The sequence below is a fragment of the Trichosurus vulpecula genome, chromosome 1 (assembly GCF_011100635.1).
Source record: "Trichosurus vulpecula isolate mTriVul1 chromosome 1, mTriVul1.pri, whole genome shotgun sequence".
NCBI lineage: Eukaryota > Metazoa > Chordata > Mammalia > Diprotodontia > Phalangeridae > Trichosurus > Trichosurus vulpecula.
The window spans coordinates 81,076,532-81,098,651 of record NC_050573.1 but is presented as its reverse complement, the minus strand read 5'-3'; the positions used below and the strand labels follow the sequence as shown (position 1 = coordinate 81,098,651).

At 52.0% G+C, this 22,120-nt stretch overlaps 1 protein-coding gene across 2 annotated transcripts in view; it reads left to right on the top strand.

Moving 5' to 3' along the window:
- Positions 1–22,120, top strand: part of PLEC (plectin) — a 112,419-nt gene that overhangs the window by 64,572 nt on the left and 25,727 nt on the right. The window contains exons 3-21 of one of the 2 annotated variants that reach the window (XM_036753484.1): positions 834–895; positions 1,590–1,679; positions 2,445–2,480; positions 4,388–4,465; positions 4,956–5,048; positions 7,257–7,423; positions 10,464–10,579; positions 10,684–10,790; positions 10,913–11,032; positions 12,482–12,577; positions 14,632–14,759; positions 15,142–15,235; positions 15,665–15,819; positions 17,696–17,999; positions 18,104–18,181; positions 18,278–18,439; positions 18,628–18,732; positions 19,164–19,259; positions 19,877–20,002. In XM_036753484.1, the coding sequence (XP_036609379.1) occupies positions 834–895; positions 1,590–1,679; positions 2,445–2,480; positions 4,388–4,465; positions 4,956–5,048; positions 7,257–7,423; positions 10,464–10,579; positions 10,684–10,790; positions 10,913–11,032; positions 12,482–12,577; positions 14,632–14,759; positions 15,142–15,235; positions 15,665–15,819; positions 17,696–17,999; positions 18,104–18,181; positions 18,278–18,439; positions 18,628–18,732; positions 19,164–19,259; positions 19,877–20,002 (2,213 nt within the window). Of the gene's footprint in view, positions 1–833; positions 896–1,270; positions 1,286–1,589; positions 1,680–2,444; positions 2,481–4,387; positions 4,466–4,955; positions 5,049–7,256; positions 7,424–10,463; positions 10,580–10,683; positions 10,791–10,912; positions 11,033–12,481; positions 12,578–14,631; positions 14,760–15,141; positions 15,236–15,664; positions 15,820–17,695; positions 18,000–18,103; positions 18,182–18,277; positions 18,440–18,627; positions 18,733–19,163; positions 19,260–19,876; positions 20,003–22,120 lie in introns of both variants that reach the window. The other variant, XM_036753495.1, reaches the window with a different exon arrangement.

Genomic DNA, 22,120 nt, shown 5'->3' with positions numbered 1-22,120 from the left:
CTTCTCCTAGTTCTGTTTCCTGGGAGATCACCTGCCTGACCTGCCTGCGTTCGGGAAGCCTGAGAGAGCTCTACAATTTGATCCTCATTTCTCTCTTCCCTGCCTAGTCCATCCCTAGCCCCCTTTGAGATGGGTCTGAGTCTGGGCCCCAACCTTCTCCTCCTCTTGACCCACTGGGTCTGGTCATTTAAATGGGCATGGGGAGGCCTAGGCTACAACTTGGCTTTCCAGGAGATGGAGGGAGTAGGAGGAGGGTCCTTCACAAGGAGATATTCCTGGGAATTCTTGTGTCTAGGGGTTTCTCCTGGTTATGGTTTATGGATTAGAATCTGTGGATAGATACTTTAGAAGTTAGAGTATTTCTACATCATCGAAGCACTGCCATTGGTCCTGGTCCCAGCAAATAGGTCTACCACTATTTAATAACTGCACAACTTTGAACAAATCACTTTACCTTGCCGAGCCTCAATCCCTCATCTGTAAAATGGGAACATGAAGCTTTATTTTTCTCTCTCAGGGTTGCTATAAGGATCAAATGTATGTGAAAGTGTCTTTTAGGCATAAAGGGTAAGAAACATGGGAACTGCTACCATTAGTCATCATTCTTGGCCCCTGGTGGGCAATGGAATAGATGGGAATGGCTCCCTCCACTCACATGGCCCATTGGGGTTCCTCTGTCCTCACACCCCTTCCCTGGATTACCCACTTCCTGTGATTCGCTCAGTCAGAGTGTGAGTGACTCACACTGTCTCAGGGCTATCTCTCTGCCTAGACTGATCGCCAGTTCTGTCCTCCCCAGCCTCAGACTAACCTTGACCTTTCTCTCTGACCAGATGAGCGGGACCGGGTGCAGAAGAAAACCTTCACCAAGTGGGTCAACAAGCACCTCATCAAGGTAAGGAGGGGCCGGGGTAGTCTAGGGTTCTGGGTGGCTCCCTGGCCTCTAGCCCCTTGGCTGAGCTGGGGAGGAAGAGGAGGAGAGAAGCAGAAGCCCCAGGAACCAAGCAGAGGGGTGGGGATGGGGTTAGGAAAGCCTGTGGCCCCAGGCTGGCTCAATCCTGGGCTCCTCTGCTGACCTTGCCAGGCATCTTCTAGGCCATTCATGGCGATTCCCAGCATCTTGCAAGTCTGTTCATTTTCCTTCATCTCTCTGAAATATTGCTCTCTTTTCTGTCTTCCTTCCATTGTTCCCCTTCCTTCCCTTTCTTTCTCTCTGTTCCTGTCCACTGCCTCTCTTCTTCTTCCCTCCCTCCTGATTGGTTCCTTGTAGCACTGGAGAGCAGAGGTAGGTAGTTGACTTGCTACCTTGTGGGTGGGGGGGAGTTGGCATCCTACCTTATACTTTCACTCTCTTTCCCTCTCTTCCCATTTGGCAGGACCACTCATCCTACCCAGATGATGAGTGCTGGGCCACCCTACTCTCCATAGCCCAGACTGCCCTGGGGAGGGGAAGGAAGGGTCTTATGGTTCAATGGCCTTGGGCCTCAGGGCCTTTCCCCTTCTGTCTTTGGCTTGAGAACCCTGTTGCCACCCCTCTGCCGCCAGTCACACATAGCACGCCTGGCTAACTGTCAGACCTCTTCCCATAGGCGCAGCGACACATCAGTGACCTATATGAAGACCTCCGAGATGGCCACAACCTCATCTCCCTCCTGGAGGTGCTCTCAGGGGATAGCCTGGTATGTGACCCCCGGGGCCTTGGGGGACTGCCTGCTTTGCTCGCTTGCTTTCCCCTGGGTGACTGCTTTTCCTTTTGGGACCCTTCCCTCTGGCCCAGCTCATCCTGCCTAGCCCTCACTCCTGAGCTTCCCAGCCAGCTTTACCTTGTCCCACTGTGTTCTTCCTTCTGTGTTCCAGGGAGATGTTTCTTCTCCTGGCAGTAGCTGGGAGCCAGGGCTCCCCTCTGGCCCTGGCTGTCCCAGAAAGATTCTGGGATCTTACTTCCCTCCCTCCTACCCAGGGATAGCCCCAGCCAGGTATCCATGTCCTGCTTGCCATCAGGACTAAGGCTGTTCTGGTCTGCCCTGCTTCTGGGTCCTCAGTACAGTCGTGACCTTAAGGGTCTCCCCCGCAGAAGTGGGGTCCATCCCACTTGCTTGTCTGTCCTGTGGTGGCCCCAGACCTTTGTCCTGCCCTGCCAGGACCTACTGTCCAATAACCTTTGGCCTGGCCCCTTGACATGCTATGTACTCCTACAGCCCTCCCTTGTCCTCTGAGTTGTCCTCATGGGTCCTCTAAGTTACTTGCCTGCTCTTCTTTCCCCTCCCCTCTCCTTCCCCTTAGGGCTGGGAACCCTGGCCCTGCTACCTGGGCTGACCTAGCCAGGCCCTAACATATTAACCTCATTGTACACTCTGCTTTGACTTCTCTGCGGCTTTGGACTCTGACCCCTGACCTCTGCCCTTTACCCTTTGCCTACTGCCCGCCCTGCTCCGGCCGGGCAGCCGAGGGAACGTGACGTAATCAGGAACTTGCGCCTGGTGAGTGATTCTGTCCTGTTTGCCCTCGGCGGGGCGGCCCGAGTGTGGCATGTCCCAGGACACGTGGCTCTGCCATTGGCTGCTGCGGCCATGATGTCAGCCCTGACCCCCCAGGGGGATGTATGCGGGATCTTTGCGGGAGAGCAGCTGAAGAAGATTGTCTATAAATGACATCATGCCCCAAGCAGCCAATCATAGCTCCGCTACTACCTCTGCTAACTAACAGCGGGCATGGGTGTGTGGCCTTGAGGGGTTGTGTGTGCATGCACCTGGATGATGTGCATACAGGGAACCTGGGGCCTTGGGTTTCCCCTTCACTTGCCTCTGGTTCCAGAGGGTGCAGGACTAGACACACTGGGTAGAGTTCCCGATTGATTTCACTTTGATACGAGAAAATCTTACTAATAATTAGAGCTCTCCAAAAGTGGAATGGATTACCTTAAGAGGTAGTGAGCTGCCATCATCAGGGGTCTTCAAACGGACGCTAAAAGACTGTTTCTCAGGGAGATGCTAAAGGGGATTCTTGCTCTGGTAGAGGCAAGAATGTCTTCTGAGCGTCCAGGATTCTGGGATTGGGTGCCTTACTATGGATAGGGGCTGGGGGAGAAGAGGGGGCAGGGATGGGAGGAAGGGAAACAAACTCTTCAGTATCCTCAGAGTCGTTGCAGTGTGGCCATCCCTGTTCCCCTGGAGAAGTGAGGGGGAGGGGTGGGGATGGAGAGGAGAATTGGAAGGCCCTGCCCCTCAGGGAACTCTTATTTGAGGAGACAGGGCTCTCATGTGGTAATGGTGAGCACCATGGGAGAGGATTAGAGATGAAGCTCCCACCAGGCCTCTTAACTCTTCTGGACTTAGTGGGCAGGTAAGGCCCAGGCTGGCCCCTAGGCCTCTACTCACCAGGGCTACAGGGCCCTGTTCCAGAAGGGGCTGTATTTCCATAATGGGGGTTGAGCTCGGGCTTGTGGGTGTTGGAGACCTTAGCTGTCAGGGCCTGTGGTGGGAGAGAAGGGCCTGGGACCTTGGATCATGAGTCCTGCTCTGGCCCTGGTTGCTGAGGAGGAAGCAGAGTCCAGTTGTCATTGGGGGATTGGAGGAGGGGCTGCTCGGCCAGACTAGGGTTTCCTTGCTATTGTTTCCTTACAGACCCTTTCCTTCCCTCAGCTTAAGACCAACATAAGCAGCAGGATTTCCCGGGGAAACTCTGTGCCTTTCCCTTGACTGGGCAGAGCCAGGACTCCTGTCCTCTCCTCTAAAGGAGTAAAGGTGGCTCCGTGGTAGTTGGGTCCTTCCTGTTCCCCCATCTTGTGCTATGAGGTGGCTTCCCTCTGTGTTCCTTCTCCTTCCCTAGAACCTCCCCCCTTTCCTGCTCCTTCCCCACCTCCCAACTTACCCCACTGGATGACGAATGAAGGGAGGGCAGGGCAGCTGCCTGCAGAGAACTAAGGGCCTAGGTGGCCCAGAGTCCTGACTTACCTGCTTTAGTTCTGTGGGCAGTGGGGACACTGTGGCAGCTGAGTCCAGCTGGTTGCATTTGAGTATAACCAGCCCTTGGCTCTAGCCTGGGGGATTCTGAACCTTGCTCAGAGCAGGGCAGCTTCTGTGAGGAGTGTCCCGTGGACACACCCTCCCTCTAATTCAGATGAGCTGCATGTAGAGGCTGAGAGGTTGGGAGGGGAGTGGGCTGGGGGGAGGGTCAGTGGGTGAGCTACGCTGTTCTGAGCATCCCCAGGGCGTGGGAGTAGAGGAACCTTTGGAAATATGTGTGTGTGTGTGTGTGTGTGTGTGTGTGTGTGTGTGTGTGTGTGTGTAGAAAATAAAGAGATCTTAGGGCCAGAGAGGTCCTGGTCCCTTTCCACCCACAGAAGAAATTCTGATCTAGCTTGCCTTCCTTCTTTCCTCCCTCTTAGCCACGGGAGAAAGGGAGAATGCGCTTCCATAAGCTGCAGAATGTCCAGATTGCCCTGGACTACCTCAGACATCGCCAGGTGAGACACACTATCTGCTTTGAGTATTTTGGAGGCTGGATCCAGAGCCCCTCTGTTCTGAACACTTCCAAGGCCTTGACTCCTCTTGATACCTGGCCTTCCCTGGGTAGGGTTGTCACATGATTCTGCCCTGGAATTTGGAGACTAGCCCATCCCAGTGGGGACTGGAGCGTCATTCCCAGTCCTGGGATCTCAGAACTACTGAGGGGTGTCACATATGGAGATGGAGTTGTAGATGAAACCACACTCTCAGGTCTGATCCTGACCCATCCCTGGGGTCTAACTCTGACCAAAAGGGCTTTTCTCTCTAAGTATCCCTGGGACCCAACTCCTATCCTCTATTCTCTGAACATTCAGGGCCTGATCCTGACCACTGGGGCTTTCTGTCCTGAGAATCCACAGGTGCCTAGCCCCTCTGAGTACTTGGCTTGGTCAGGGTCCAGAGCTGGGTCTGGGGTTGTAAGTGACACAATTGGAAATTTGGTTGCAGGTGAAACTGGTGAACATCAGGAATGATGATATTGCTGATGGCAACCCCAAGCTCACCCTGGGTTTGATATGGACCATCATCTTGCATTTCCAGGTCAGGAGGCTGCCTTGTCTGCACCCTGCTTCTAGACCCTCTGCTGATGTTCAAGGATGAAGCTGTCCAGGCAGCTGAGGGGGCAGGAGGGTGTGGGGTCTTGGGGGTGGGGGGAAGGCCTTGGACTCCTGTTATACTAAGAGGAGCTAGAAAACCTGATGGTGTAGTTACCGTCACAAAACCCGCCTTGGGGAGGCAAGCAGTGGGGTATAGTGGAAAAGAACCCTGACTTGAAATTCAAACCCCACCTCTAGCTGTTTAACCTTGGCCAAATCATTTAGCCTTTCTCGACTTCAGTTCCCTCGTCTTTGAAATAAGGTTGAACTAGACAGCCCCTGAGATCCCTTCCAGCTCTAGGGTTCTGGTCTGTGGAAGGAGGCTCTCTTTGGGATTGAAGGCAGCTAGGAAGAAATAGACACCAGGAAGGAAGATCTAGAGGACTGTAAGAAAGTGAAAGGCCATGTCAGGTGATACCCAGAAATGTACACAGTCCTAGGGGCTTTCTGATGTGTAGTAGGTGGACTATAGCAGGGGCCATTGGCTCCGAGGGAATGAAGGAGGCTTCCTGTTAAACAATTCAAGAATCATTAAGTCTTTCTTGAGCAGGGACTGCGTGCTTTGTGCTGTGGGGGACATAAAGAAGAATGACATTGCTCCCGCCCTCAAGAGGCTTATGTTCTAGTCGAGAGATAGCATACCCGCATGGAACAACTGGGAAATGCTAGACTGTGTAGGTGCTCTCCTCCCTGGGATGGCAGTTAACACAAGTGTTTTTTAAGGTCCCACCTTGTGCCGGGCACCAAATTAGGTTCCAGGGATACAGGGACAGAAGTACAGTGGTCCCAGCTCTCAGGGAGCCTTTCATCTATCTAGGCATGGAGTTGACTAGGCTGCAGGGAATGGGAACAACACATGATTCTGCCCTGGAATTTGGAGACTAGCCCATCCCAGTGGGGAGTGGAGCCAGGAAGAGCTAAGCTTTGTGGAGGTCTCTTCGTCTGAAGTATGACTGTTTTCAGGGTATTCAGAGTACCCTGTGTCCCTATGCTCCAGGGGCTGAGGTGGGAGCCTTCCTCCCTCAACATCCATGTTCTTGGGCAGTACCCTCTGGCCTTTCCTATGAATGGCAGTGCCTATCCATCCAGGAATGTGCTCAGAGAGGGAAAACAGCTGCCACCCCCGGAGGGGAAATGCTTTGGAGAAGTGAAGGCTCAGAGGTTGGGCTGACTCATTGCTATCCGGTGCCAACCACTACCAAAAGCACAGGAAACACATCTGATTCCTGTATGGGGTGGAGTTTGGTTGGCACAGTGGCCTGAGTCAACGAGAGACAGACAGACAGAAGAATGGGGCCGCTGGGCACCCAGGAGGAATAGCTATGCTATTGTGGCCGTTATGGCAGAGTCACTAGAGATGGGTTCCCAGACATGTGTGTGCACGTATGGATAGACAGACATTCCAAAAGAGAGGTCACTAGCCAGATGGAGAGACAAGTAGACAGACTTTAGAGTAAGAAACAGATACAGATAGACAGAGCCACTCAGATAGGGGATAGGGAGAGAAGGAGGCCCTACAGGGTGCACTTAGCATCCCCCCAGGGAGAAATCTGCATCCCCTAAAGAAACTGCCCTTTTCTGGCCCCTTCTTCTGCCTCAGGAGGCTTGGAAGAGCTGTCTGACCCTAAGATGATGCACTTTGCCCCCTCTCTTCTTTGTGATAGGGCTTGGACGCACTCGTGAATAGGCAGTGCTAACCTGGGCCTTCTGGTCTAGTGCCTGGCCCATGTGCCTCCTCGTGCCCAGTTTGGGAAGAAGCGGGTGGCCTGTGAGTTAGAGGTCTTACTATAGGGTGTGGCTCTGCTCAGGGATCCCCAATTCACTTTTAAGGCTTGAGTTTCAATGGCTGACCCTTGGTCTTGACCCTTTGGGGAAGGGAGGGGAGGGCAGGGATAGATAGGATAGCCAGAGCTGCTAAAGTTTGTGCTGAGGAAAAGGACTATGCCTAGTCCAACATCAGAAGCTGGGTCGAGTGACTTTCTGTTCCTGAGCCCTAAGTGGGCCTGGATTAGGGGAGGGTCTGGCTTCTTCTCTCTTCTGGGCTAAGGTATGCTTGCTCCTCATTTGCTTCCTACTGGGGACAACCTTAGGGCTGGGCCCAGTAGCTTCTTACTTGGGCCTCACACTTCTCCTTCACACTCCCTCCTTTCAGATCTCAGACATCCAGGTGAGTGGCCAGTCCGAGGATATGACGGCCAAGGAGAAGCTGCTGTTGTGGTCTCAGCGAATGGTGGAAGGCTACCAGGGCCTGCACTGTGACAACTTCACTGTTAGCTGGCGGGATGGACGCCTCTTCAATGCCATCATTCACCGGCACAAGTAAGGGCAGGGCAGACCCTGGGCAATCTCACCCACCTCTTGAGTCCTCCTAAGGTGACCAGTAGGGGAGGACCATGTGGCAGGTGCTGGAGCTGCATGGAAAACTATGTGGAGGCATGAGACTCAGCCCTTGGACTCATAGTCTAGAGGGACAGACAGGACACACTCCTGTGGAAAGTTAAATGATACCTAGACAATAGATGGTAAGGGGGCATGGGGTAAGTTTGGGATCTGGTGAGTTCTCAGCGTGGCTGGAGCAGAAGACGCATGAGGCTGGAGAAATTGATTGAAGCTAGAATTCAGAGGGCCTTGAATGTTAGCTTAAGGGCATTGGAGCAGCTTGGAGTAATGATAGCACTTACATTGTGCTAAGCGCTTTACAATCGTTGCCTCATCTGATCCTCACAACAGCTCTGGGAGGTGGGTGTTATCATGATCCCCATTGACAGATGAGAAAAATGAGGCAAACACAGTTAAGTGACTTGCCGAGGGTCACACAGCTAGTAAGTGTCCAAGGTCAGATTTGAACTTGACTCTGGGTCTGGTGCTCAAAGAGTCAAGAAGATCTGTTTGATTCCTGCCTCATACTTAGGAGCAGTGTGACCCTGAGCAAGCTGCTTAATCTCTGAGCCTCAGATCCCTCATTTGTCAAATGAAGGGATGACCCTCAGAGACCCCTTCCACCTTGAAACCTGTTTCTTCGGTCTTAGGACAAGCCTGCAAGCAATAGGGAAGCCTTTCCAGGGTTGAGGAGGTGGGAGAGAAGAGGAATCAGTTTTTTCCTGGGCTCTTGATCAGAAATCGATCAATAAACATTATTAAGCACTTCCTATGGGCCAAGTACTGTGCTACGTGCCTGCCATGGCCATTACTCTTATCACTGCACTGTTACCCTTACGGGCACAGGTACTGACTTTTGGCCTACTCCATGTCAAACTGTGGGGAGGCCCTGGCCCTGTGGGGACCTATAGTAGCCCAGTTCTTGAGTCTCTCCTTTCCTCAGGATCATAGAGGTTGAGCTTGGACCTTAAAGTCCCTCCAGTCCAACCTCTCCCCCCTCATCTTATGGAGGATACTGCCTGAGGTCACCCAGGTAGTTAAGTGACAGAGGCACATTCTGATAGCAGAACTTTGACTCTAAAAACAATGCTCTTTCTACTACGCCACAGGATCTGTCCCTTCCTGTGGGTCCCTCCTTCCCTGTCTTCCCTTTTCTCTCCCTTGCTTCTGGCCCCAGCCTTAGCCCCAGGCTCTGCATTCCCTTTGGAAGGAGCGTGTTGGGACACCTAGCTGGTGGCTACCCACACCTGGCCCGCCCTGCTAATTATCTTTCCCTAGGGAGTCCCAGCCCAGGTCCCCTGCTTTGGAGGGCTCCGGATTTCCAGGACATAGGGCAGCCCCCTTTCCTACCGAGATATGTCCTCCAGCCTTGGCTCTGCCCCATAAATAAGGTTTGCACTTACTAGGACCCTCAGAGGTACCCATGGTGTTGATTCTCCCCTTAAAACCTGACCAGGAAAGGGATCATGGGAGTGGCTGACCCCATAACCTGTACCCTTATCTATCTGTACCTCTTACAGCCTACCTATTTTCTCCCTGTATTCAGGGGATTGAGTGTTGGACTTAGAATCAGTAAGATATGAGTTCAAATCCTGCCCAAGACACTTAATAGTTGTGTGACTCTGGACAAGTAAGCCTTTTCGCACCCCAGTTTCCTCTTATGTAAAATGAGAGTAAAGGATTAAATGAGATAATACATGTGAGTTTCTTTGTAAACCTTAAAGTGCTATATGAATGCTAGCTATTACTGTGATAGAACCTGGTAAGGAAGGGGGTCTTCTATCCTGGTCTCCCCAGTTCTCCAGCTCAGGCTCCTAGGATGACAAGCCTCATTCCCTTGCTAGAACAGACAGGCCACGCTAGAGGGAAGGGATGGAGACGTGTGACTGCTATTCTCATGCTTCCCACGTGGGGTGCGTGGCTGGGTGGGCTACCTGAGACTCCTTTATTGCAAAGTCGACAAAATTGTAGGCAAGTTGTGGCGTCTTACGCTGCCTGTCCCTGACTGGGCAGGCTGGGCCAGGCCCGGCCCTGCAGTGGGGGAACCCCTGAGGGGAGGGACAGATCCTGCCTGCTGCCAGGCTGGTGGTGGGATGGGTGGGGTGGAGTGGGAGCAGGCTGCTCCAGGCTATGACATGCTGTATGGCTTCTTCTGGATGGGAGGGAGGGACTGGGGAACGGAGCGAGCGAGTCTGTGCAGGGTTTGGGCAGGCTTCTCTCTGCCTCCTCCCAGCCCCAGCCTTAAACCTGAGCTAAGCAGGAGGAGCTAACCACCTCTCCCCCTCCCAGCGCCCAGAGTGGAGCTAGTTGAGTGGTGCCTCAGGACTGCTTGGGCACTGGGACCAGAGCTGCTGTTCTGGGAGAGGGGCAGGGGACAGGAGAGGGGAAATGAGTGCCCTCGTGAAGGGGAAGCAGAAGAAGGGACCCTGGAGGAGGGGGCCCCGGCCCCGGCCCGCTGGTGGCAGGGAAGAACGGGTGCTGATGTTGTGTGAGGATGGTCTCCCGTCTGGAGCCCAGGACCTGCCGCTCAATGGCCTCCAGGATGGGGGAGAGAGTTACCTGAGTGGTGAACTGTACTCGGTACACTCGACTCTGCGCTGCCGAGAGCTGTAGGCATCCTCTGCCCTTCCTGAGCTCCCTCCCTGGGCCCCTTCTCCGCTCCTTTTCTTCTGCCCTTTGTCCCTCCCCTCGTCCCTTTCTGTGCCATTATTTCCTTCCATTCTTTTTGTCTTCCTCTCTCCCACCTCCTCCCCTCCCCTTCTTCTCTCGTATCCTCCCTGTCCCTCACTTCTTCCATTCCTCCCCCCCGACCTCCACCTCTTCTCCCCCTCATTTGCTTGGGTAGGGGGTGAGAGTCCAGGCAGTCTTAGAGGGAGGACTCCCTAAGGGGTCCCAGACCACCTAACCCCTGTGAGGGGACTGAGGCTCCCTGTGAGTTGTGGCCTCTGGGCCCCGTCCCATTGCTCCTTTCATCCTACAGGCCCATGCTCATCGACATGAACAAAGTCTACCAGCAGAGCAACCTGGAGAACCTGGACCAAGCGTTCAATGTGGCTGAACGAGAGCTGGGCGTCACCCGGCTGCTGGACCCCGAGGGTATGTGGTCCTTTTAAGGCGGCCCAGGTCTGCTCGTTTCCCCCTTCTGCCCTGAGGTGGGCCTGCACCCCTTTAAGTTCCCAACCTCATCTCTTCCCTGGCAGATGTGGATGTCCCTCAGCCAGATGAAAAGTCCATCATCACCTACGTGTCATCTCTGTATGATGCCATGCCCCGGGTACCTGATGTACAAGATGGGGTAAAGGCCAACGTAAGTGATGAGGAGGGGAGGGAGCCGGCCCTGGTGAGGGGGGAGGGTTTGGGGTGTCGCCCTCCTCCCTGTGGACACCTGGGCCAGGTCTTTCCATCTGTAAGACCTGCCTCCTGGGACAGGAGCTGCAGCTTCGCTGGCAGGAGTACCGGGAGCTGGTTATGCTGCTGCTGCAGTGGATCCGCCAGCACATCATCGCCTTTGAGGAGCGCAAGTTTGCCACAAGCTACGAGGAGACAGAGGTGGGCAGCTTCCCCTGTGCCCCGGGGCCCCTCCCTGGAGCCTGACCCTCAGGGTTCTCCCAGAGGTACCCAGCTCTCCGGCAGGCCTAGGCTTGCTGCTTCTGCTTCCTCTCTAGGCCAGGCCCCACTGGGGTAGCACAAAGACCAAGGAACACTGAAATAGTAAAAACAAACAGGTACACGAAGGGAGGAAGCATAGGGTCCAGGAAGAAAAAGGAATGGGCTTTTGCAAGGTAGAGAGGGGTTAGTGCTTTGGCCAAGGTGCTGCCATGGTGCTTTCCTGTCCCCTGCCTTTGCCCAGCCCCAGCAGAGGGACTCAGTGGACAGGCCGCTGGGCCTGGAGTCTGGGCTCAGACAGTGTGACCCTGGGGAAGTCACTTCAATTTCCTCCTCTGTAAAATGGGGATGATCATAGCACCTGCCTCATAGAGCTGTCTTGAGGATCAATTGAGATAATAATTTTTAAGTTTTTAGCACAGTGACTGGCCCAGAATGAGTGCTGTGTAAACACTAACTAGAGAGTCATCTCGGTGGCTGGTGAAGGGTGAGCCTGCTGCTACTGCTACTATCAGACCGCCTCCCCCCTTCCACAGGTGCTGAGTTCTCAGTTGGGAAGTGGGATCAGGATGCTTCCATCCCTGGTCTCCTATTTCCTCTTTCCAACCTCTTGGCACTTTTCAGGCCCGGTAGCCTCCCTCGAGGTCCCCACATTGGGCTCTGGTGTTTGGGTTTCTGTTGAGCATCTGGCCCCTCAGGTCAATTGGATAAACACTTAAAACCATTCCCAGCTCCTCCTCCTTCCCTTCCTGGCAGCCAGGACGGTGGAGGGCTGTGAGATCGTGCCACGTGAGGATTATTGGGAGGAAGCGTAGACTGGAGAAGAAGAGATTTAGAAAGAACATGGCAGCCGTCTTCAAGTGTTTGAAGGGCTGTCACATGGAAGAGAGATTAGACTTTGCTTGGCATAACCCCAGATTTGAGAGCAGTGGATGAAAGCAGCAATGAGACAGAGTTAGTCTTCATGTAAGGAAGAAGTTCCTGATAGTGAGAACGATTCCCAGTGGAATGGGCTGCCTTGGGAAGGATTCCCCCAAGAGGGAATCCACATCCCCTGAGCCTGGAGGTCACTGTGAGGCTGTTCTCCCAGCAGTATCACCCACCCCGGGTGCTCTTCCAAGACCCTTCCCTGGGCCTGGCCCTGGGCCTAGCCCTGACCCTGACCAAGGCTTTCTAGTGGTAGCATGTAGGCCTTTCCCATCAGAAGGGCTCAGAGTGTCAGCTTCATTGGCTGCAGGATTACAGGCTTAGAGTTGGGAAGGAACCTTAGAGAACCCTTAGGGCAGCTCTTTCCTTTTAGAGTTAAAGGCTAGCCCTTACTTTGAGACCTACAGGCCCTTTCTCAGGTGGCTGGACCTCGGGAAGCCTCCTCATGGCAACATCTCTTCACAGATCCTCTGGTGTCAGTTCCTCAAATTTAAGGAGACCGAGCTGCCCGCCAAGGAGGCTGACAAGAACCGATCCAAGAACATTTACCAGTCACTGGAGGTAAGAGGCCCCCTTTCCTCAGAGAGGCCCAAGGATCCCATCTGCTCCTCTGTTTGCTGGGCCCTGCATTCCTCCCTAGGCCAATTTTCGGTCTTCTTTTCCTTTTGTGTTGTCAATCCCTTCCTTAGGCTGGCTTCTTAATAGTTTAAGCTTAGCCTCATCTTTCACAGCCATCTTCCAGAGGAGGAGTGAGACAGTACTCAGGGCCATGCACATTCAGGGCTGCCCTATGACTGTCCTGGGGGACCAGGGTTTGGGGGTAGGCCCCATGTGGATACCTCTGGACCCCTGACATGGAAGCCATCAGCTCAGAATTGGGGGGTGGGGTGGTTCTGTAAACGTAAACTTGAACTCAGGGTCTTTAGAAGCAACTTGACCTAGTCAAAAAAAAAGCTGGATTTGGACTCAAGGGACCTGGGATGGAATCTGGGCTCCCTTCCTCACTGAGTATTCCCTGTTTAAATGTCTATTCCTCGGCTCTGCTGAAATACTCGAGGGTCTGTGGTGAAGGGAACCTCTTAGGTGTGGGAAGTCCTTCCGCCTATGACTTACTAAGTCCTGGGGGATCCTAGTGATGAGTCTGATTTCAGGGAAGAGCATTTTCTAAATATGAGCTAACAAACACAGAAAGGAATGAGATAATTTGGGGCGTCTGGGGAAGGGTTGCTGCATCTCCCTGCCTGTATAACTGGCTCTGATACGTTATATCCTTTGAGCCAGAGGACATAGTGTTGGAGGAGTGGAAATCCCAGACCAGCTGGAGGCACCTATAGAGTGTGTATACTTCCCTGTCCTCTTCCATATCCCTAACACAGAAAGTAACTGACCTAAGAGAGGCAGCTTGGTGTAGTGGACAGAGCATCGTATTTGTAGTCTGCAAGATGTGAGTTCAGATCCCATTTCAAGGGCTTGCTGGGCGTCATCTAACCTCTCGGTTTCCTCGTCTATGTCCCCCCACCCAGCCCTCCTTCCCCCGAGTTATTGTGTGGATTAAATGAGATAAGTTATATAAAGCACTTTCCAAACCTTCTAATCCTATGTATCTGTTCGAGATACTGTCAGGAGTCACATAGCTAATGTATCAGAGGCAAGATTTGAACCTCGCTCTTTCTGTCTTCAGGCTTAGTTCTCTACTCACCTAACTTGGCTACCTCTCAAATGGGGACAATGATATTTAGTGCCATCTGCCTTCCAAGATTGTTGTGGAGAACTCTGAGGCAGGATTTAAGGATCCGTCATTTTGATAGTTAAACTCACTCAACAGACCTTTATTAAACATCTACTATTAAGCTACAGGAGACAGATAAAGAAAGAAAACTTTCTTGCTCTCAAGGGACTTATATTCTCCTGGGGGGGGATACATAAGCACCTACAGGAAAAGTAACCAGGTTCTGGCTTAGTTCACTGATGCAAATTGTAAGCCCTTTGTTACTTCAAAGATATTCTCTGAGCTGCTGTGGCTCACAGGTTCGTTGGTTTGCAGCCAACCTAGTCATGGATCTTGGATTTCAGGGGAGAGTGTTCTATAAACCTTAAAGCGTTATGTGAATGGGAGCTGAAACTTTTTTATTATTTTAAACATAGGAAATACAAGGTAGCCTTGGGGCCAGAGAAGGTTTAGTGCTAACTGTCCTTGGTGTGTGATCACTCTTTAATTATTATTATTATTATAACCATCACAACTCATAATTGTCATTCGCATGTATCTAATGCTTAGTGAGATCCAAGTACTTTTCATATATTATCTCCCTGGACTTTGAGTTTGAGCCAGAAGACATAGTTCCTGGAGGCAGGCAAGCCTCAGACTCAGGAATGAGCCAAGGAGTGTGAACACCAGCCCATCCTCTTCCAAGTTATTTGTTAGCACACTGGTAGCTCAGAGCCTGTGGCCCTGAGCACACATACATCCACTCTTCTCCTTGCCCCACCTACCTGCCACCTTCCTGAAACATACCCTGTGTGGGGGCCTCACCTTGCTGGACAGGCAGGGCACTCTCCACCTGGTTAATGTTGGGCATTCCTGAACCTGTTCTCTATTCCCTGTACCCATGCAGGGGGCTGTACAGGCTGGGCAGCTGAAGGTACCACCCGGCTTTCACCCTCTGGATGTAGAGAAGGAATGGGGGAAACTGCATGTGGCCATCCTGGAGCGGGAGAAGCAGCTGAGAACGGAGTTTGAGAGGTGGGTGTGGACAGGATGGGGGAAGGGAGATCTGACACTGTAGATTTTCCATGGGGCAGGAGGAGGGGGTCCCCAGGAAGGCCAGGGAGGTGGGGAGCAGAAGGCTGGAGGGAGGTGCCCGTGGTGGGGCTAATAGGAACCACACGCTGGTGACTCATCACCCGAGAGAGGAAACAGTTTGCCACTAAAAATCTTGTGCTCTACTCAGAGTTTGGGCAGTGGAGCCTTGAAAGGAGACAGAAAACCACTTCAGGGAAGGTTGGAGGGGTTGGTCCTAGCCCTGGGCCATCTTGTGCTTTCTGCTGGTGGGCTCCCAGGATGGACAGAAGGAGCCCGGCCTCTGAAGTGAAGCTTTCTGGTTTGGGGTGGGTGTGTCCTGCAGGCAGGAGTGTCTCCAGAGAATTGTGAGCAAACTACAGATGGAATCAGGCCTGTGTGAGGAGCAGCTGAATCAGGCTGATGCCCTGCTGCAATTGGTGAGGCCTGGTGCGGAAGGGTGGGGCAACAGGCCTTCGGGGAGGAGCAACCTGGCCCAGGGGCTGGGCCATCTGGGGAGGGAGGTGCCTGGTGAGAGTTTGGGTGGGGCTGGACCTGGGATTTCATTTCTCATCCAAGCCTGAGGCTGCTTTGGCTCATGGGTGGAGCCTGCCTGACTAAAAAGCCAGAGCCGCCAGAAGTGTGGAGCTCAATAGATTTCACTCACAGGTTGGGTGCTGAACTCTGCCCTAGGCTGGGGAACATGCAGTGTTTAAGATTTAGTTTAAGGGCTTACATAGCTAAGTAATGTGTTGAGGTTTTGGGAGAGCTGTGACCCTGTCACCTCCTGGGAGGTGGGTGTGGCTGAGCAGCCCCGTCTTCACGCACACTCTTAGGGGACCACTTTGACCCAGTTTGTGCCATTGTAGGACATCCGGCTGCTGACCTCAGGCAAAGCCCCTCAGCATGCCGGGGAAGTGGAAAGGGACCTGGACAAGGCTGATGGCATGATCCGGCTGCTCTTCAATGATGTGCAAACCCTCAAAGATGGGCGACACCCACAGGGCGAGCAGATGTACCGAAGGTAACAGGCGTAGAGGAGGCGTCTGGGCCCTCAGTAGGCAAAGCTCTGTGGGCTGGAGATAGCTGCTATACCCGAAGAGATGCTGGCCTAAAGATCAGGAGGCCCAGTCTATAGACCAGGCTCCACCATTCACACTGACATGTTCTGGTGAAAGACACATAAACCCCTTGGACCTCAGTTTCCTTGGCTTTAACACGGGGCTGATGGTCAGTGCTGCTACCTTCAACCTAGAGCTGCAGGGCAAAGTACAAAGTACTATCGGGAGGAGTCAGGGAGGAGAGGGAAGGAGGGCCAGATTCTGGGCGGGGTCTGCCGCTAGTACTATCTCATCATTCATTCATTCAGCAAACATTTTTTAAGCTGTGTGCTGAGTAGTCTTAATCATGAATGTAGAGCTGGAAGAGACCTCAGAAACTTTCTAGTCCAACCTCCTCTTTTTACAGGTGAGGAAACTGAGGTCCACAGAGGGAAAGGATCATGGAATCATAGATTTAGAGCCAGAAAAGACCTTGGAGGCCATTTATTTAGCTATAGCTAAGGATGCTGGGGTTAAATGATATTGCCACACTTACATGAATAGTTCAGGTCAGAGGCAGGATTTGAACCCAGGTCCTCTGTATTGGGCATAGTGTTAGAGGGGATAGGGACCTTAGATAAGACAGGGCCCCTGGCCTCATGGAGCTTGCAGTTTCCACCTGTATAGGGATACAGTCCCTGTCTGCTTGCCTGCCTTCTGTAACAGATGAGAGCATGTCTTGGCAGTTCCAGGCAGCTCTGCTGTCTTGGCCGGATCTCCTCCCTGGTGTCTCCCTCACTCACAGCCTTTCTGCCTTTGCCGTCTAACCATGGATCCTGCTGCCTTCTGTTCTTCCTTGTAACTGGGTGCATCAGTGCATGGGACTCTCCGTTTACTAAAAACCAAATCCTCCAAGCCAGCTGCCCGGCTCTGACCTTGTTTCTTGTTAGTATTTTTTCTTTTTGGAGGGGAGAAGGCAGGGCAATTGGGGTTAAGTGACTTGCCCAAGGTCACACAGCTAGTAAGTGTGTCAAGTGTCTGAGGTCAGATTTGAACTGAGGTCCTCCTGACTCCAGGGCTGGTGCTGTACTCACTGCACCACCTAGCTGCCCCTTTTTTTGTTAGTTTTAACAAGCATTTATTAAACACCAACTAAGTGCCATGATCTGTGCTAAGTGCTTTAACAAATATTATCTCATTTGATCCTTACAACAAACCTGGGAGGGAGGTGCTGTTATGAGCTTCATTTTGTAGGGAGGGGAACTGAGTCAGGCAGAATGACTTGTACAGGGTCACACAGCTTCATCTGAGGTCAGATTTGAATTCAGGTCTTCCTGACTCCCAGTCCAAGGCTCTATCCGCTGCACCACCTGGCTGCCTCTTTGGCCAAGTCTGGTGCTTTACACTAGGCTTGTGGCCCAAATGTCTCTGTGTGTGGGGAGCTGAGGGCTGGGTCAGGCTGGAGAAACTGAGAAGCCTTTCCTTCCTTCCCCAAGATTACATCCCAGAGGGCTTCAGGCCTTGGTTTGGAGTTGATTCCAGATCATTAGACATTCACGAATTTGTATGTAAGCTTAATTTCATTAGGTTCAGCAAACATTTCTAAAGTAGTTTCTATGTGCCAGTCACTGTTCTAGTCCCTGGGGATACAGAAACAAGATAGTGCCTGCCCTCAAGGAGCTCACTTTCCACTAGATAGTACAGCTAGTGGGGAGTTGGCTATTATAAAAGAAACAATTTCCCTCTTCCTTCCACCTTGCCTACTGACTTCCTTTGGGATGCCACCCAGGATTCTTGCAGTTCTCCCTCTCCCCCTAGGTCCTCGGACCAAAGCTGATGGCCTCCTCATCTCTCTCCTAGGGTGTACCGCCTGCATGAGCGACTCGTGGCCATCCGCACTGAGTACAACCTGCGGCTCAAGGCTGGCGTGCCTGTGACTCAGGTGAGCCCAGTGGCCTCCCAGAGGCGGCCTGAGCTGGAGGATGTCACACTACGCTACCTGCAAGACCTCCTGGCCTGGGTGGAGGAGAACCAGCGGCGGCTGGATGGGGCAGAGTGGGGCGTGGACCTCCCCAGTGTGGAGTCCCAGCTGGGCAGCCATCGGGGCCTGCACCAGTCCATCGAGGAATTCCGGGCCAAGATTGAGCGAGCACGGGCAGACGAGGTGAGCTGAAGCCAAGCATGTACTTTGGACTACTACTCTGCTCCTCCACCTTAGGCTTGTTTTCCAGGCTGTCATGGGCTTCATTCTCTCTTCCCTCCCCACAGAGCCAGCTCTCTCCAGCCACCAGAGGGGCCTACAGGGACTGCCTGGGCAAATTGGACCTACAGTATGCCAAGCTGCTGGTAAGAAAAGTGGGGCCATGGTGGAGATGGTGGTTGGGCTAAAGAGGGACTTTCTGTCTGACCTCTGCCCTCTATCCTTCCTCCTTGGGTCTGTAGAACACCTCTAAGGCCCGGCTGCGGGGTCTGGAGAGCCTGCATGGCTTCGTGGCAGCTGCCACCAAAGAGCTGATGTGGCTGAATGAAAAGGAAGAGGAAGAAGTCAACTATGACTGGAGTGAACGCAACAGTAACATGGCGGCCAAGAAGGACAGCTATTCGGTAAGGAGTAGGACTGGGCCCCCAGGATCCTTGGAGTTCTCCCTCTTCTTCTGGGGCTTGGCTTCTTCTTGGGCCAAGGCTGACAGGGCATCTCCAAACCAGCCAAGGGAAAGTAGGGAGGGGGAAGAAGGCTGGCTGAGTTTCCCCATCAGAGTGGCTCTCTGAGGCCACCTGCTGCAACCCTCCAGGGCTTGATGCGGGAGCTAGAGCTGAAGGAGAAGAAAGTCAAGGAGATCCAGAGTACGGCGGAGCGCCTCCTTCGGGAAGATCACCCTGGGAAGTCCACTGTGGAGGTAGGCAGGGAGACGGTAGAGACAAAGGGAGGGCAGCCGGCAGAACTGGCGAGAGCAGGGAGAGGGGTCAAAGGGAAGGAGACCTTGCTGGCAGCAGGTAAATGCCTCTGCTCTCAGCTTTAGGTAGGGTGTACCAAATGGGAGAGCCATATCAATCCATCAGCAAGCATTTATTAAGCATCTGCTATGTGCCTGGCACTGTGCGAGGCGCCGGAGATGCAGAGACAAAAACGAAACGGGTGGAGGGGGGAAGGCAAGGTGCTTGCTGAACTCCAGGGAGGCCGACACTGTCCTCCCCTGCCTTGGCCCGTCCCAGCTCCCTTCCTGCCCACCCACCCGCCAAAGGGGCCCAACAGGATGACATAGTGGAGGGATTGCAAGGGGAGGCCGTATGTGCCCCTTGCGACCTTGACCTTGGCCTGCCATTGTAGGCATTCCAGGCTGCCCTACAGACCCAGTGGAGTTGGATGCTACAATTGTGCTGCTGCCTTGAGGCGCATCTGAAGGAAAATACAGCCTATTTCCAGGTACCTGCCAGTCCCCCTTCTGCCCCTAATCCAGGCTCCAGTTACCCCCTGAGGGCAGGGCTAGCTGCCTGCAGTTGGGAGTTCTCAGGGTCTCCTCCTTTAAGGGGTAGGAGATTTAGAGCTGGAAGGATACCTCAGGAGTCATCTAGTCCAACGCCCTCCTTGTACAGATGAGGACACGGAGGCTCATTTTGCTGTATCTGAGATAGGATTTAATGCAGGTTTTCCTGACTCCCAAGCCCAGCAGTCTGACCCCTTGACCACATTTCCTCTCCTTGCCCTTAAGGGGCCATAGCTATAAGTAGCCCTGGCCAGTGGGGCCTGGCCGTACCTCATGACGATCATAATTTAGAGTTGAATGGGGCCTCACTTCCTCCATTTTACAGAAGAAACAGGCCGGAGGCACATAGGTAGTCATTGAGAGCCATGATTTTGAGTCAGCTCCTCTTGAATCCAAATCCAAAACTCTTTTCCACTGCCCAGATATTTATTGGGTAACTATTCTGTGCTAGGAAGGCGCTATCCTAGGTGCTAGGGATGAAAAAATTGGGAAAAACCGGGGAGACACTGCCTGAGCAAAGGGCTGCCGGGCCTGAGACCTCTCTTTCTCGCTCTAGTTTTTCTCTGATGTGCGAGAGGCCGAGGAGCAGCTGCAGAAGCTGCAAGAGACGATGCGAAGGAAGTATACTTGTGACCGCTCCATCACCGTCACTCGCCTAGAGGACTTGCTGCAAGATGCCCAGGTAAGCCTGCCTGCCTGGAGCAGCCCTTCTCCATTCCCTATGGGGGGGTCGGCCCTTGACCTCCCATGAGAGGCCAGGAAAAGTCCTGTTGGCTCACATAGGGTGATGGCTCTGTCTTACCATAGCCTAAAACTGGATTGGCATCATACTTTTGACTCCTTTTACACTTCCAGTACATTGAAATCCCTAGATTTTTTCAGATAAGCTGCTTCCTAGTCCTACCTTCCTCCCCTTATACTTGTGAAGCTGATTGTTTTTTGAACCAAAGCATAAGTCTTTTACAAATTCATTCCTCAATTGTCTCTTATTAGTCACCAGTGTTCTTGTCTGTTGGGTACTTTAAAATCCTCACCTTCTCACTGAGTATGTTGGTCATCCCTGCCAGTCTGGTATTATCTACACATTTGATGATCATGTCATCTGTGTATCTAAGACTTCGATACAATTGTTAAAGTGTAGAGGAAAAAACAGAAACTCAGAAACTCCTGGGGCCCTCCACTGGAGACCTTCCCCTAAATGATACTTAATGGCTACCCTTGCCTCTGACCATTCGATTGGTTCTTATCTACCCAACTATACTGTCATGGAGTCCATGTTGGGCACCATCTTTTCTATAAGAAAAACATGAGAGACTTTCTCAAATGCTTTGCTAAAACTGAGATAAATCGTGTTTACTGTATTCAGCCAATCAACTAATCTAGTGAGCCTGTCAGAAAAGGAAATGAGGTTGGCCTGGCAGGACCTATTTTAATTTTAAATAAGGGTCATTATTACCTTTTATTTTGATGTCACATTTCATTCTGGAAATAGCTCCCCCTCTATCCTTCTCCACCTCGAACAAAAAAGCAAACAATTCAGCAAAGATGTCCAGGACAGTGACCACATCGGACAATATGTAAAACATTCTGCATTAGTAGTAAAACAAGGTTACCTACTGAAAGCACTCACAGCCCTATAGAAATGATAATTGTTATTTGTATTTCTTCCCCCGCCCCCCCCAAGCCCAATGCCTCTGCAGAGAGGAGGAAGGGAGGCATATTTCATCTGTTCTGGGACCATTATTCCTTTTTCAGTTGCTGAGAGTTTAGCATCTCTCTCTCTCTCTCTCTCTCTCTCTCTCTCACCCCCTCTCTCTCACCCCATCTCTTTCTCTCTCTGTTTATCTCTGCCTATCTATCTCTTCTGGAGTGAGCTCTGCACTTGGCATCAGGAAGCCCTGAGCTCACATCCTGCGTCAGATACTTACTTAGCTGTGTGATCATGGCCAAGTCATTTGATCTTTCTTAGCCTCTTTTTTCTTGTCTGTAAAATGCAGATAATAATAGCAGTGACCTCACAGAGTTGTTGTAAGGATAAAATGAGATATTTTTAAGTGCCTTGCAAACCTTAAATCCCTATATCAATGCTATTAGTATTGTTGCTATCGATTTAAGGTACTTTGGTATTCCAGTCTCTCCTGTTATTATTATATCAGTGCAGTATTCCCTCTAGCAGCACAAATAGCAGTCCAACCCTGTTTGGCTTTATTTTAGCATGACTTGCTCTTTTGGCTTCTTTTTCTAGATGTTCACTAACCATCTCAAGTATCTTAGAATTTTCCCAGAAATCAAAGACAAGTTCATTGACCTAGAATTTATAGGGTTGATCCTTTTCCTGTTTTTGAAATTCAGTTACATTTGTCCTCTTCTAGTCCTGTGGTATCTCTCACCTTCTCTCCAGTCTTTCAGAGTTTGCTAACAGTGGAGGATAATCACACCCAGGTCTTTCAGGACCTTGGAATGTAATTCATCTGGGCCTGGTGATCTGAAGTCTTTTGAGTCATCTGGGAAATTTCTTACCATCTACCTTCTTATCTTAGGTATCAACTTCTTATCAGCCATTTTCATTCCATCCTTTTCAGTTCAAAGATCATTCTCCTTCGCAGAGGAAACAGAAGCAGAACAAAGGTTAAACGGCATTTCCTTCTCTCCATCCAGTTGTCATCATTGTATCTGCCCTCAGCAGCCATCCTCTCCCTTCTTCCTTCCTTCTCTTCTCCCTGAAGTTTGTTCCTCTTAGCTTTCTTTGCTGGCCTCAGCTCAGCAGTGGGCTATAGACCTATCTAGAAGTGGTTCTGTA